Here is a 15199-nt window from a genome sequence, read left to right as displayed (position 1 = left end):
CCTGAGTCTTTGGGGGGGGGGGGGGGGGAGACAGGTTGGTTGCCAATGGTGGAGGGATTAACATCAGGGAGGATGTTTTTTCTAAGTTTGAAGGAGATTACAGAGATAGAGAGGGTAACAGGAAAATGCAAAAATAGACTACTTACTGTATCAGTAACCAAGAAAACCATTAGATGATTATCAGAATGTATCTGGATTACAATGGTCCCTCAGGGAAGGAAATCTGCCATGCTTACGTTGTCCAAATTACATGCGACTCCAGACCCACTGTGTGATGACAAGGGACTGCAGCTGCTGGAATATGGAGCAACACAGAAAAGGCTGGAAGAACTCAAAAGGGTCAGGCAGCATCTGAGGAGGGAAATGGACAGTCGGCATTTGGGGTCAAGACCCTTCATTTAGGCTGGATTTAACCTGAGCCTCACTTCAGATGAAGGGTCCCGCCCCGAAATATTGTCTGTCCTTTTCCTGCCATGGTTTATAAGATTATGAGAGGCATAACTATGGTAGGCAGGCAGTATCCTTCCCCCCCCCCCCCCGGGTTAAAATGTCTAGTCCTAGTGGGCATGCATTTAAAGTGTGTGGGGGGAATTTCAAAGGAGATGTGTGGACAGGTTTGATTTCTCCAAGTACCCAATGGTGTGGTGACAAGAGACTGCAGACACTGGGATCTGGAGCTAAAAAATCCGCTTGAGGAACTCAACGGGTCAGGCAACATCTATTGAGGGCAATAGACAGTAGACAATTTGAGTTGAGACCCTCCATATTGAAATATTAACTGTCCATCTTCCTCTACAGATGCTGACTGACCTGCTGAGTTCATCCAGCAAATTGCTTTTTGCTTCACACTGTCTCCTCAGTTCGGAGATTATAAAGGGCAGATATTTAACGCCAACATTGCCCATGGATACTAAAATACAGTTTAATCATTTAGTTTGAACAATTATATACACTATTCATTAGAAGATTTAGTCTTGGAGTCATATAACATGGAAGCAGACCTTTCAGCCCAACTTGTTCATGCCTACCAAACATCACTCTAAACTTTCCTTATACATACCTCTCCAACTGCCTTTAAAAGGTTGTTAATTTACTTAAGACCATAAGACCATAAGACATTGGAACATAATTAAGCCATTCAGCCCATTGAGTATGTTCCACCATTCCATCATGGCTGATCCCAGATCCTACTCAACTCCATACACTTGCCTTCTCACCAAATCCTTTGATGCCCTGACCAATCAGGAAATGATCAACTTCTGCCATAAATATATGCAGACTTGGCCTCAACTGCAGATTTACTACTTTCTGGCTAAAAGAATTCCTCCTTACCTCTGTCTTAAAGGGTCGTCCCTCAATTTTGAGGCTGTGCCCTCTAGTTCTGGATACATCTGCCATAGGAAACATCATCTCCAAACCCACCCTATCTAGTCCTGTCAACATTCGGTAGGTTTCAATGAGATCCCCCCACATTCTTCTAAATTCCATTGAGTACAGCCCCAAAGTTGCCAAATGCTCCTCATATGATTCATTCCCAGAATCATCCTTGTGAAGCTCCTCTGGACTCTCTCCATTGGCAGCATGTTCCTTAATCGATACTTGCCGTAATCACTTCCTTTGACAGTTCATTCCATATACACTCAATGTCTACTTTATTAGGTACACTCGCACACCTGCTCATTACTGCAGATATCTAATCAGCCAATCATTTAGCAGCTTCTCAGTGCATAAACGCACGCAGACATGGTCAAGGGATTCAGTTGTTGTTGAGACAAACATCAGAATGGGGAAGAAATGTGATCGAAGTGACTTTGACTGAGGAATGATTGTTGGTGCCAAATGGGGTCATTTGATTATCTCATAAACTGCTGAACTCCTGGGATTTTCACACACAACAGTCTCCAGAGTTTACAGAGAATGGTGCAAAAAACAAAAAGACTTCCATCGAGCAGCAGTTTTATGGGTGAAAATACCTTGTTAATGAGAATGACCAGACTGGTTCAAGCTGACAGGAAGGTGAGAGTAACTCAAATAACCACACGTTACAACAGCGGTGTGCAGAAGAGCATCTCCGAATGCATAACATGTCGAGCCTGGAAGTGGATGAGCTACAGCAGCAGAAGACCACAAACATACCACCTAGTGGCCACTTTACCAGGTACAGGGGCTACCTAATAAAGTGGACACTAAGTGTACATACACACTTCTGTGTGTAAAAAAAAAGTTGCTCTCAAGTTCCCCTTAAATATATTCCCTATTGCATTAAATCTATGCTCGCTGGTTCTTGATTCTCCAATCCCAGGAGAAGGACAGAGTGCACTGACTGTGTTTATGCCCCTCATGGTTTATACAACTCTATAGGATCATATGATTGTCCATATGAGCATCTCTGTGTATCTCACTGTACATACATGTATACAAAACAATTATGTATGCAATCTTAGTGTTTGGGCAATACCCTCCCACATTTCCCCTCTTTGTTACTTGTACAGTGCGACAGAGTCGCAACATAAAGATTTTTACTCCTTTGGATGTAAGAAATAAATAAATACAAATACAGTTTCTCGCACTCCAAGAAATAAAGTCTTAGCCCGTCCAACCTCGCCATCTCTCCTTGGGTCTCGAGTTGCCCCTTAAAATCAAACACTGAATCCCAATATTTTAATATAATCGTTTTTTTTTGTCTCAAGCTGAATTAATCAGAGACTCACAGGATGTTGCCAGGGCTGGGAAATTATTATTAACAGGAGAGGTTGGCTAGACTGGGATCATTTTGCTTTGGAACTAAGAACCCCAAGGGAAGATTTAAGCAGAATACATAAAATCACGAGAAGCCTAGACAGGGCAAACTTGCATCGTAAATTCCTATAATTCTATGAAGTAATCTAATACAACGATTGGCATTTACATAGAACATAGAAGTGAAATACCGCTGATGCTGGAAGTCTGAAATAAAAGCTGGGAGTACTGGGTTTGTTTTAGCAGAACAGCTAGGGTGAAGCAGAGCTCTGGTTTCAGATCAAATAAATGTTCTATTCTGATGATATGTCATAAAACACTAGCTTGTTTCTTTCTGCAGTACGCAGCTCATTTTCTATTATGCTCTATGGTCTTATGGTCTATTTCCAGCATTTTCTATTTTTTATTGGAATTCATATATTGCATTGAACTTAACATAGTATATAGGATCCATAAAATTGTCTTCTACAATCACTTTCAAGCCTTTTATTTCGTCTTCAGTAATCTGATGACAGAACCCTTTTGGAGAGTGGCAGTACATTCAAAGAGCTGGCACAGCATAATGGGCTGAACAGTCTCTATACCAGCTGGATGCATTTTTTTAATTACCGTATACGGAACTAGCATTAGGGAATTCCCAAATGTCCTCCCATAAAATCTAAGTCAATTGTTAGACGCTGTAGGATAATGAGGGTCTAATCTCACAGAGTATGAGGATAGGATTCCTAAACAACATATATAAAATGCTGCAGGAATTCATCAGGCACCATCTGTAGAAAGGAATAAAGAGTCAATGTTTTGGGCTGCAACCCTTCCTTTCCATAGATGCGCCCTGACCTGCTGAGTTCTTCCTGCATGTTGTGTCTGTTGCTCTGGATTTCCAGCATCTGCAGAATCTCTTCTCTTTAGGATTCTAAAAACTCTAAATCTCTATTACCTGCAAAACATTTTGCAGCTTTCTCTGAGTGTACCATCTTTCAGCCAGAACATTACTTTTTAGAACAGAATGCCATAATTTAAACAGCCAGCAAGGAAAGGTTGATGTAAACGGTACTTATTATCAGCTGCAATCGAATCTGTTTCAGTTAAGAGTTAAATAATGCGGGGCCCCCACACCCATCCGGATAACAGCCACATTACAAAGTGCTTGCTTAAAAGCTGTTGCTGATAACAAACAGTTTAGGGGTTCTATTCACAGTTTCATCTTTCAATACTCCATTTAAAATATACAGAGATCTGTTAGACAGAAGCCACAGACTTTGAAAAGCAGAAGGGTTCTTAGGGATGAAAAATGATTTAGTAAATCAGTCAGCCTGTGAGAGCTCAGTATTAATGTCCAACAACATTTCAGACAACTACCACTACATTAAACAAAGACCCTTTACATGCCAACGGCATGCACAGTGCTTAAAACTTAGGCTACAATGATTTGTTAATATCTAATCTTTTATAAAACTTAATCCTGCTCCAAATGTGCACATTTCAAGGATGGATATTTGCATGCAACTATCTCCCACAAACCACAATTCAATGAAGACTTAAAAGTTTGCTTACTTACTCATGTTACTGTGGAAGGAATGGTGCACCTCTTCACTTTCGGAAACTTTTATCTTCCAGTTTAAATCTGACACAAAGTTGGCAGTGTGCAAAACAAAAGAAGTCTTTCAGCTAGCTTTGTAATGATGACACCAGTTGGAGTTACTCTTCACTGTCCATCCCCCAACCTCCACCCCCCCTTTCCTTGTTTAACTGAGGAAATGTTTCTCTGCTGTCCAAAACCAAGAAGCTAGAGCCTCTGATCACTATGGAGGCAGGGCATGCCTGTGTCCAATTGATTTTCACTCAGCAGCTTTTCAGCAGAGATTTGGCCAGGTCTGTGGGAGGTTTAGATAAACAGCGAGGTATGATTCATCAGAACCATTTCCCTCCTTCATTCAGAGAAAAAGGCTCAGATAGCAAAGATAGGAGACAGAGACTGGAGCTCTCCTCCTGCCACAATGATTAATCTTTTCAAGAACAAAACTATTTAACCCTTTGTCCCCTATTGATTATCTTTCTCCCCAAGTAAGCTTGCATTTAAAGGATTTATTGCAGCTTGAAAGTCTTTAAGAGGATGATTTAATTTAAAACTTTTGTATTTATCTCCCAGGGCTACTTCAGCTATTGACATCCCCAGCGCCACAGAAAAGGATGAATACTCGGAGTTCTCCGGTAAAATTATCCCCATCAGGAGTACTCAGTCTCGGAATTATATTAAAATAAAACAGGCAATAAACTATAGTAACATGCAAAGTAATGGAGGAACTCAGGCAATATCTATGGAAGGAAATGGATGCTCAGTGCTTTGGGTCAAGAACTGGACTGGAAAGAAAGAAGGGAGATAGTCTAAAAAAGTGGGAGAAAGATCTGGCAGGTGATAGGAGAGCGTGGCGATGATGTAAGAAGCAGGGTGGTACTTCCACCCTGTGCCCATTACATCACTGGTGTTTCGAGGCAGCAATGAAGGTCCTCTATGTCTGGTGGTGTTCAGGACTTCCATTATCATGACAGTAACTTCCTCACGGTTTTCATTGATGTCAGTCACACAAGTGTCAGGAATACAGTCGCACTCTGAAGGAGAAAGATTCTTCATTGCTACTTCCATAACAATTTTGTTTTTATCAGTCCGGGTTGTTAGCCCTGAGCTGAAGGGTCTCGGCCCAAAATGTCGACTGTACTTTTTTCCAAAGATGCTGCCTGGCCTGCTGAGTTTCTCCAGCATTTTGTGTGTGTTGCTTTGATTTCCAGCATCTGCAGACTTTCTCTTGTTTGACATTTGTGATCTTTCTGTTATGCTCCTATACCAAGGAATGTTGCCTTTTGATTGAGTGGCAAGCTTCCTTTATCATTATTTTAAAACAAAAAAGATGCAAGGCTTGTGTTTGGACTAATATTCATCCCTCAAGCTGTCCTGTGAACAGACCTTGTATTTGGTAGACTGGTTGTCAGACACAGGGCAATATATCACACAGTAACACACACAATATGCCAGAGGGACTCAGCAGGTTGGGCATTATCTTCACAATATATCGCAGTGTAATGGTGAGCACACTGTGGGATCTCCTGAGGACATGAAGGGTGCTATGTAAATACTTTGATGTATCATCATACCTAAGACCCATGCAGAAGGGTCTTCTTTAAAGCAGGTGTTTCACTGAGGTTGGGAGAGACTAAGACTAGAGGCCATAGGGTACGGTTGAAACGTGAAATATTTAAGGGAAGAACGAGGCAGAACTTCTTCACTCCAGCGGTGGCTCAAATGTGGAATGAACTGCCATCAGGAGTGGTGGATATGGGTTTGACTGCAACATTTAAGAGAAGCTTTGATTGATACATGGATAGAAGGAGTATGGAGGGCTATGATCCAGCTGTGGATTAATGGGACTAAGCAGAATAATAGTTCAGCATGGACTAGAAGGGCTGAAGGGCCTGTTTCTGTGCTGTGGTGCTCTATGATTCTCTAATGAAAATAGCAAACTTGTACCCTAATTAATAGCATACTTCAAAGCTCTCTGATTGGGCAGTAGCAGAGGGACCCAGGCATTCTCCCTGTCACTAGTTAAAGCAAAACAAATTTTTTTAATCAAAGTTTTCAATAAAAATCATGCTGGATGGTCCCTGGAGCAACTCAATGTAACTACACTCAGTGGCCACTTTATTAGATGTACACTTGCCTGTTAATGCAAATATCTCATCAGCCAATCATGTGGCAGCAACTCAATGTATAAAAACATGCAGGCATGGTCAAGAGGTTCTGTTATTGATCAGTCCAAACATCAGAATGTGGAAGAAAAGTGTTCTAAGTGACTTTGACTTCGGAATGATCTTTGGTACCAGATGGGGTGACTTGAGTATCTCAGAAACGGCTGACCTACTGGCATTTTCATGAACAATGATCCCTAAAGTTGAGAGAGAATGGTGTGTAAAACAAAAAAAACATGCAGTGAGTGGCAGTTCTGTGGTTGAAAACACCTCGCTGATGAGTGAATTCAGAGGAGAATAGTCAGATTGGTTCAAGCTGACAGGAAGGCAACAGTAACTCGAATAACCACACATTACAACAGTGGTGTGCTGAAAAGCATCTCTGAACACTCAATCCCTGAACCCAGAAGACTTTGAACATACACTCAATAGCCACTTTACTAGACACAGGAAGTACCTAATAAAGTGGCCACTGAGTATATATCACTGGTGATTGAGGATTAGTTTGATTTATCACTAAAATCTAAGTTAATGTGCACAAAATACAGTTATAGAAAGACAAGCTGCTGTTAGAAGTCCTCTGAGTCTCTTAGTCCACCTACTTCCAACTGAATAATTTATAATAAGCTCTCTGTATGGTGGGCCAGAATGAAAGATTACAGTTGACCATTCAGAAAAAAAAACTTATTACCTGTTTCAATTTGTTCAGGTAGTCTGTGCAAGGTTTCCTTGCAGGAAACACACAAAATCCTGCGGGATAGATCTGGAACGATACTGCTCCTCCGTCGCCAACAAACATCCAACTTGTGTGCAGCCTGAACGTACAAATAAACATTTGGGAGACGGATGGGATGGACTTGTCTTCGGATGCGAGGTTGCAGACAGCTTTTGCCATGTGAGAACTCTGTCCACTGTCCCATTTCCAACTTGCAAATGGTCTGGATTAGGAACAGTTACCAGGGACAGAACCCTGCAGTAAACTGGAGAAACAACACAAAGCGCTGGGGTACTCGATGGGTCAGGCGGCATCTATAGAGGGAAATGGAAATGCACAGCTAAGATTTTGGGTTGAAATCTAATCCAGATGAAGGTTCTCGATCTGAAATGTCTACCCATTCACTTCTTTTTCCCTCCATAGTTGCTGCCTGACCTGTTGAGTATCTCCAGGCCTTTGTGTATTGATCCAGTATCTGAAGTCTCTTGTGTAATCTGAGGAAAACCTGGACTTCTCTCTACTGAACACCTAGTTCCAAAGAGTCAGTGTCTCAAATAAGGGGAAGGATATACAGGACAGGACAGACAGAAGACACTAGGAAGGCTAGAGGGATAGAACACTAGGAAGGCTAGAGGGATAGAACACTAGGAGGGCTAGAGGGATAGAACACTAGGAGGGCTAGAGGGATGGAACACTAGGAGGGCTAGAGGGATAGAATACTAGGAGGGCTAGAGGGATAGAATACTAGGAGGGCTGAAGCTAGTGAGTAACTGTTTTACCCAGATGGAGTCATATCTTTCTGTTTCCTGCCCAAGACCGTTGAGGAGGTTCAGTTGCTGAGATCAATTAGATATGAAGAAATAAACAGATATGGATTTTGTGCTGGAAAGTTGTCCTGACTGGATGAGCTCTAGGGGCCAAGTGGTCTACTCTTGCTTCTATTTATAACATAGAACAGTGCAGCCCACAATGTTATTCTGATCTCTTAACCTACTCAATCTAACCCTTCCCTTCTACATAGCCCTCCATTTTTCTATCATCCATGTGCCTATCTAAGAGTTTCCTAAGTGCCCCTAATGTATCTGCCCCTACCACCACCCCTGGCAGGTAGTCCATGCACTCACAACTCTCTGTGTAAATAACTTACCTTTGACATCCCAACTATACTTTCCCCTAATTATGCCCCATTGTATTAGCCATTTCCACCCTGGGAAAAAAAGTCTTTTGTTATCCACTAAGTTTATGCCTCTTATCATCTTGTACACTTCTAGCAAGTCACCTCACGTCCTGCTTTGCTCCAAAGAGAAAAGCCCTAGCCCATTCAAACATTTCTCACAAAACATGATGTCTAATCCAGGAAGCACCTTTGTATTCAAAGCATGGTCTAACCAGGGTTCTATAGAGCTGTGACATTACCTTGCAACTCTTGTACTCATTCGCCTGACAAATGAAGGCCAACATACCATATGTCTTCCTAACTATCCTATCAACTTGTGGCAACTTTGGGGGATCTACAGACGTGGACTCCAAGATCCCTTGTTCCTCCACACTATTAAGAATCCTGCCATTAACCCCCAAATTTTTCCTTCAAATTTGACCTTCTAAAGTGAACCACTTCACACTTTTCCAGACTGGACTCCATCCACAACTTCTCAGCCCAGCTTTGCATTCTGTCAATGTCCCCTTGTAACCTGTGACAACCTTCTACACAACCTTCATGTTATCTGCAAACTTACTAAGCCACCTTTCCACTGAGACCATAAGACAGAGAAGCAGAATTAGGCCGTTCAACCCATCAAGTCTGCTCCACCACTTTCTCATGTATATCCATCAGTAGGTCAAGGTTTCAATTCTGTAGGAGCCAAGACAATCCAATAAGGATTTACCTGCAGTCAAAGGATAGTGATAGTCAAATATCCTACTAATACCCCTTACCTCCTTGGGAAATTATATCAGTTACCAATGTTACCTTTATTGATCAACATTCAGATTCCATCAATGTAGAATCTATTGATTAGTTTTAGAGAAGGATATACCTTGAATCATAACCATTGGTTAAAATGCCACTTTCACTTCCCCTTATTGTACCTTTGACGGTGTTAAAGTAGAACAGACATGCTAAGGTACTTTAGTCAAACTATTACATGATTAAAACTATTTACTTTGAATTAGGTTCGAAAATCAAGTAAACAAACAATTCATTTATACCCTTCCAATGAATCCACTGTTTGATTTAATTTTGCTAATACAATTACAAGAGCTTATTCTTTCTGATCTGTTTAGGACATGTTTCCTCAGCATGGTCCTTGAGCATTGATGTCATTCACTATGGTCTCCATGGCAGTTTGGAGCCATTTCCTGACTGTTAATGGGCTGGCTCGTTGAGTGTGATTGTTATGAATGTGCACTGGATAACAGCTACCTGGAACTGAGCTAAGATCCTTTATTTCAGGTCAGAGTTCTAAATTATGACAGGAGAAATGAATCATAGAAGTTTTTGAATTTTAAAATACCATTCTCCCTTTCCTTCTTGAAAGTGTTCTGTCAGAACCACAGATTTTTAAATTCATAATTAAGCCATTCAGTCCATCAACACCAGAATAGATTGTCCATCATCTTGATGATAATGCCTGTGCAAAATCTGGTTTGCTACGTTACAGCACTAACTATACCTCATAAATATCACCTGTGAAGTTTCCATCCGGGGGGGGGAGGAGGGAGGGAGGGAGGGAGAGGGAGAGAGAGGGAGGGAGGGAGAGGGAGAGGGAGGGGGAGAGAGGGAGAGGGAGAGAGGGAGAGAGAGAGAGAGACACGTACAGCATGGAAACATAACCCTCTAGCTAAATTGTCCAAGCCAACCAAGATCTCCATCTATACTTACCTCCTCTGCCCACATTTTGCCTATATCCATCCAAACTAGAGGTTCCTGGAGGAGGTGCTAGGAAAAATGGCATCAGGGGTTTTTGCAGACCCAGATAACTTCCACAAAGCAGCTTATTCTTCTTCTCTTATGTCTTTTCTTTTCAAGGTTCTGTCGGAGTCCGTGATCTACAGCTTAAACTATGGTTCTTTGCAGGTGGTGGGTCTTCGGATTGGCTGGTTCTGGTGTTTCTATCATTCATTTTTTGGTGTTTCTTGTTTCATGGATGACTGTGAAGAGTATGAATTTCAGGAAGTATACTGTATACATTCTCTGATATTAAATTACATCTCTTAAACCAACCTAACTAATTCCATGGACCAATACCATTAAGCAAGGGGTCTGTGGACCCCAGGTTGGGAGCCCCTGCTGTAAACCTTTTCTATCTATATAGCTGTACAAATGTCTTTTAAATGTTATCATTGTACCAGCCTCAAACACTTCTTCTGGCAGCTTGTTCCAAACACACACCACCCTCTGTGTGAGAAAGATACCCCGCAGGCCAAGTTCTTCTCCTCTCACCTTAGACCTTGTACTTGATTTGCCAACCCTGGGCAAAAAATCTGTGAATTCACCCTGTCCAAGCCCCTCAGGACTTTAGACATCTCTAGAAGTTCAGCTGCTGTTGCAGAAGTGAAGTCCTTTACTATCCAATCTCTGCTTTTGAGCCAAAACCAGCTTAATTATCATTGAATTGGGTGATACAAAATCTGCTGCTTTGCAATAACAGTAAAAAACATAAAATAGCTATAAATTACAAAATAAATAAATACAGCAAAGGGAAAAAGAATAACGTGAACCTTTTTGTGGACAATTCTGAAACCTGATGGTAGGGTTGGCTCTTCACTCAACTCTGGAATATCTGGAGAGTGAAGATACATACATCAGGAAGCTCTTCATTGTAACTCTGCATTCAATGTGATCATCCTCTCAAAATTAATCAACAAGCTCCAAGATCTGGGCCTCAGTACTTCCTCGTGCATCTGGATCCTCAATTTTCTCACTTGCAGACCCCAGTCAGTTTGGATTGACATCTTCGCCGTAATCACCATGAACACAGGTGCACCACAAGGATGTGCGCATTCAAGGATGTGACGCTAAGCACAGCTCCAATGCCATATTTAAGTTTGCTGATGACACCACTGTTGTTGACTGAATCAAAGGTGGTGATAGCTCAGCACATAGGAGGGAGATTGAATGATGCCACAACAACAACCTAACACTCAATGTTAGCAAAACCAAAGAGCTGATTATTGACTACAGGAGGAAACCAGAATGAGCCATTCCTCATCGGGCATCAAAGTTGGAGAGGGTCAGCAACTATAAATTCAAGTTAAATTCAACTTAAAGTTTAAAATTTAAACTTTAACTATGCTGGCATTATCCTAGGATGAGCATATAAGAGCCATTACAAAGAATGCATGACAGTGCCTCTACTTACTTAGAAGTTTGTAAAGATTTAGCATGTTATCTAAAACTTTGACAAAATTCTATAGATGTGCAGTGGGCAGTATTCTGACTGGTTGCATGGCCTGGTATGCAAACACCATTGCCCTTGAATGGAAAAGCCTACTAAGAATACGGTATACAGCCTACCATCCATCATCCTGTAAGGCATGAGACCATACAAGATGGGAGCAGAATTAGGCCACTTGGCCCATCAATCTGCTCTGTCATTTAATCTTGGTTAATCCATTTTTCCATTTCCTTATTAACACAACTTTAGTTCAGAAATGGAGAAGAGAAAGATATTTTCCTGAAAATGCTCGGAGGAGAAAAGGCCAAGTTCACTCAACCTATTCTCCTAAGGCACACTTTCCAATCCAGGCAACATCCTTGTAAATCTCCTCTGCATTCTTCCAGTAGTGAGGTGACCAGAATTGAACACAGTACTCCAAGTGGGGTCTGACCAAGGTCTTATATAGCTGTAACAATACTCACGGCTCTTGAACTCAATCCCACAATTGATGAAGGCCAACACACCATAAGCCTTCTTAACAACACTGTCAACCTGCACAGCAAGGATTAGCGAGATGTGGGCATGCTATGTTGGCGCTGTAAGTGTGGCATGTGTTTGGGCTGTTTTGGTCATTGACACAAACAACACATTTCACTGTACGTTTCAACAAATAAAGCTCATCTTAATTTTTTTTTAACTTTCAAGGGTCTGGAGCAGGTATTGAGCTCAAACCACCGTTCATTACACTTTACCGCATTATGCAGTTACACACTTTTCTACGCAATGCTGACATCACAGTGTTGTACTAAATTACCCCCAAGATTTAAATGATGGCCCAGATAGACTGGAAATGCAGGATGTCAGGACCAGAGGTGAAGGTTGGGCCAATTCCGCTCGCTCTTTGTTACGTTCACTCCTCTCTCTGTGGCGCTGAGGCAGTGAGAATGTGGTGGCGGCTTTCCACTGTGTCTGCGAGCTTTGCGACAATTCGCGTTGCTATATGATGAACTGAAACTGAGGCTAGGGCCCACTCTGGCTGCTCCGGGTTTCGGGTCTATGGACTCAATTTGGTTCGGAATGCTGTTGTTGTTGTTGCTTACTTCTACTGTTTACATGATTAGTGTTTTGTTTCTTTTTCTGCATATTGGAGGTTGGTCTTTTTTGTAATTGGGTTATTCTGGGTTTCTCGCTTTGTGGCTGCCTGTAAGCAGATGAATCTCAAGGTTCTATAATTTGTACATACTTTGATCATAAATGTACTTTGAACTTTGAGTCTACAGATGTAGGTACACTGTACTGTAAAGATTACCCCACTTTATACATCACCCTCCTTTACAATGAACACTTAAACTTTGTTTAGGGGAGAGGAGGCCAATGAATGGAGTTGTATACATTTTGCTAGAAATGATCAGAATCAAAATCACTTTACTGCCAGTAGACGAAACATACCAGAATTGATGGTGGTTCGGTGCCAAGCATAAAACACAGGACAATACCATACCAGACAACACAATGCCAACCAACAAATTTACAAGACAATAGTGCAACCAGCCACAAGCAATCAACAGTTAGCAGATTGCAAACATGTGCAAACTTAAATAAAAGTGTACATATGAACATACTCAGTAATTATCCGCAGAAGAAGTAAAGCAGGAAAGACCATTTAATGGATATTGTGCGGAGACAGTTAGGGTATTACACCTGAGTAAGTTTTGTTGAGAAGCCGGATAGCTACAGGAAAGAAGCTTCGGGGGTGACATGTGGTCCTGGTGGTGATGGATTTGTAGTGTCTCCCTGATGGTAATTTGGTGAAGAGGTGACTGCTGGGGTGGGTGGAGTCAACAGGTGCTGTTGCAATAGAGTATAAAACAATACAGCACAGGAAACGGTCCTAATGGCCTTAAAGAGTCTGCACCGAACATGATGCCAAATTCAACTAAATCTGCTCTGCTGCATGTGACCCAGTCTCTTCATTCCCTCCATATCCATGTGTCTATCTAAAAGCCTCCTAAATGACACTATCATTCCTGCTTCCACCACTACCCACTGTTGCCTGTTCCAGTCACCTGCCACCTCATAAGTACTAAAACTTACCCTACACATTTCCTTTAAACATCCCCCTCTCACCTTAAAAGCATTTCTTTTAGCATTTTACATTTTCTCACTGTCTAGTGTATCAATGCCACTCAGAATCTTTATAAGCTTCTATCCAGTCTCTCCACATCCTCCGACGCTCCGGAGAACACAAACCAGGTTTATCCGACCTCTTCTTATAGCCCCTACTCTCTACGCCAGGCAGCATCCTGGTGAATCTCTCCTGTAGTCTTTCTAAGGCCTCCACCTCCTTTCTGCAATAGGTGACAAGAATTACACACAGTAACAGTTCTAACCGTGAGTTGCTAGCATTTGAGCTAGTGAAACACTCTGGTTCCGCCAGCTGTGTAAGTCTAGGGAAGGCGACCTCCAGCCCACCAAACATGGGAGTCTGAGGTGTAAGCCCACCCCACCCCAAGACCCCGTTTGTGTGGATACTGCGTGTTTCGTTACCCTGTTACAAATAAGTACCACGAAATAACAGACAGTACACTGCAGACAATTGAACGGCTTAGCTTTATAATTCTTGATTTACTCTTGATCTAAAGGTTTAGTAAAGAAAAGCAAAAAAAAAAAGTAGAGGGGCCATTTTAATGAGTGCACAAGCTGGAGCTCACGGTTTCCCCTTCGCTGATCCTCCTTCGATCTCCCTGGGCTTCATTGAGTCATGACCCTCGATCCGGGGTTGAGTCCTACAACCCCTTCTCTTTTCGTCTCCTGCCGAATCAGAGATCCAGCTCGCACACCGGTGTCAGGCACACAACACGAACACACTCCCCTCATTGGACGGCTCCCATTCCAAAGCCCCCGTTATCTCTAGCCAGAACCCAAACACTGCTTCTGCAGAAAGAATATTACGTTAGAGTGAAACCTTTCCCAGGGTGTTACGCTAGTGTGAGAGGGAAAGTGGTAGAAATCTGGTAGAAATTTGAAACTGTCACTAAAACATAAAGCAATAAAATTGTAGATGCCAGACTGACTGTAAGAGTCAGAGTCTGCTAGGTCAAAATGCTCACTACTGCTGAAGTCTTTCAAGTAGTGCCATTGAGTACTACAGTGCAGAAACAGGTCCTTCAGCCCATCTAGTCTATGCCAAACTATTATTCTGCCTAGTCCAATTCTATTAAATGTTGAAATCAAGACACATCCACCACTTCATCTGGCAACTCTTTCCAACTTGCACCACCTTCTGAAGGAAGAAGTTCCCACTGAGCTTCTTCACTCTTAATCTACAGCCCTGTCAATGAAAGATCATCAGATATGGAGAGACATGATATGGAAATTGTGGTTTAATCTCTTTTGTTTCTTTGTTCCTGAGGCAAAGTTATGACGCTACTGAGAGGGTCACACGGGAGAGGCTGCCCCCAAACATTGTCAGTCTATAAAGGAAAGCTTCCACTTCGGAGGGCCTCACACAACCTTGGGAGACCTCAAAGTTTGTTACAGACATTTGGTTAATTTTAAGTACTACAGTGCAAGCACCTAGCAATGGCAATGATCACATAGCAATTCTTTCCCAAGGCTGGTCAAG

General features: G+C 42.0%; 1 protein-coding gene across 1 annotated transcript in view; it reads right to left on the bottom strand.

Annotated features, from left to right (window-relative positions):
• Window positions 1-4393, bottom strand: part of LOC140714316 (synaptotagmin-11) — a 79624-nt gene extending 75231 nt beyond the window's left edge. Inside the window, exon 1 of the mRNA XM_073025461.1 lies at window positions 4298-4393. Coding sequence (XP_072881562.1) covers window positions 4298-4301 — 4 coding nt within the window. The 5' untranslated portion in view covers window positions 4302-4393. The remainder of the gene's footprint in view (window positions 1-4297) is intronic.
• Between the last annotated feature and the right edge of the window lie 10806 nt (window positions 4394-15199).

This window comes from Hemitrygon akajei, chromosome 21 (assembly GCF_048418815.1).
Source record: "Hemitrygon akajei chromosome 21, sHemAka1.3, whole genome shotgun sequence".
Lineage (NCBI taxonomy): Eukaryota > Metazoa > Chordata > Chondrichthyes > Myliobatiformes > Dasyatidae > Hemitrygon > Hemitrygon akajei.
The sequence above is the reverse complement of the archived record's forward strand: the minus strand, read 5'-3'. Positions and strand labels throughout refer to the sequence as shown.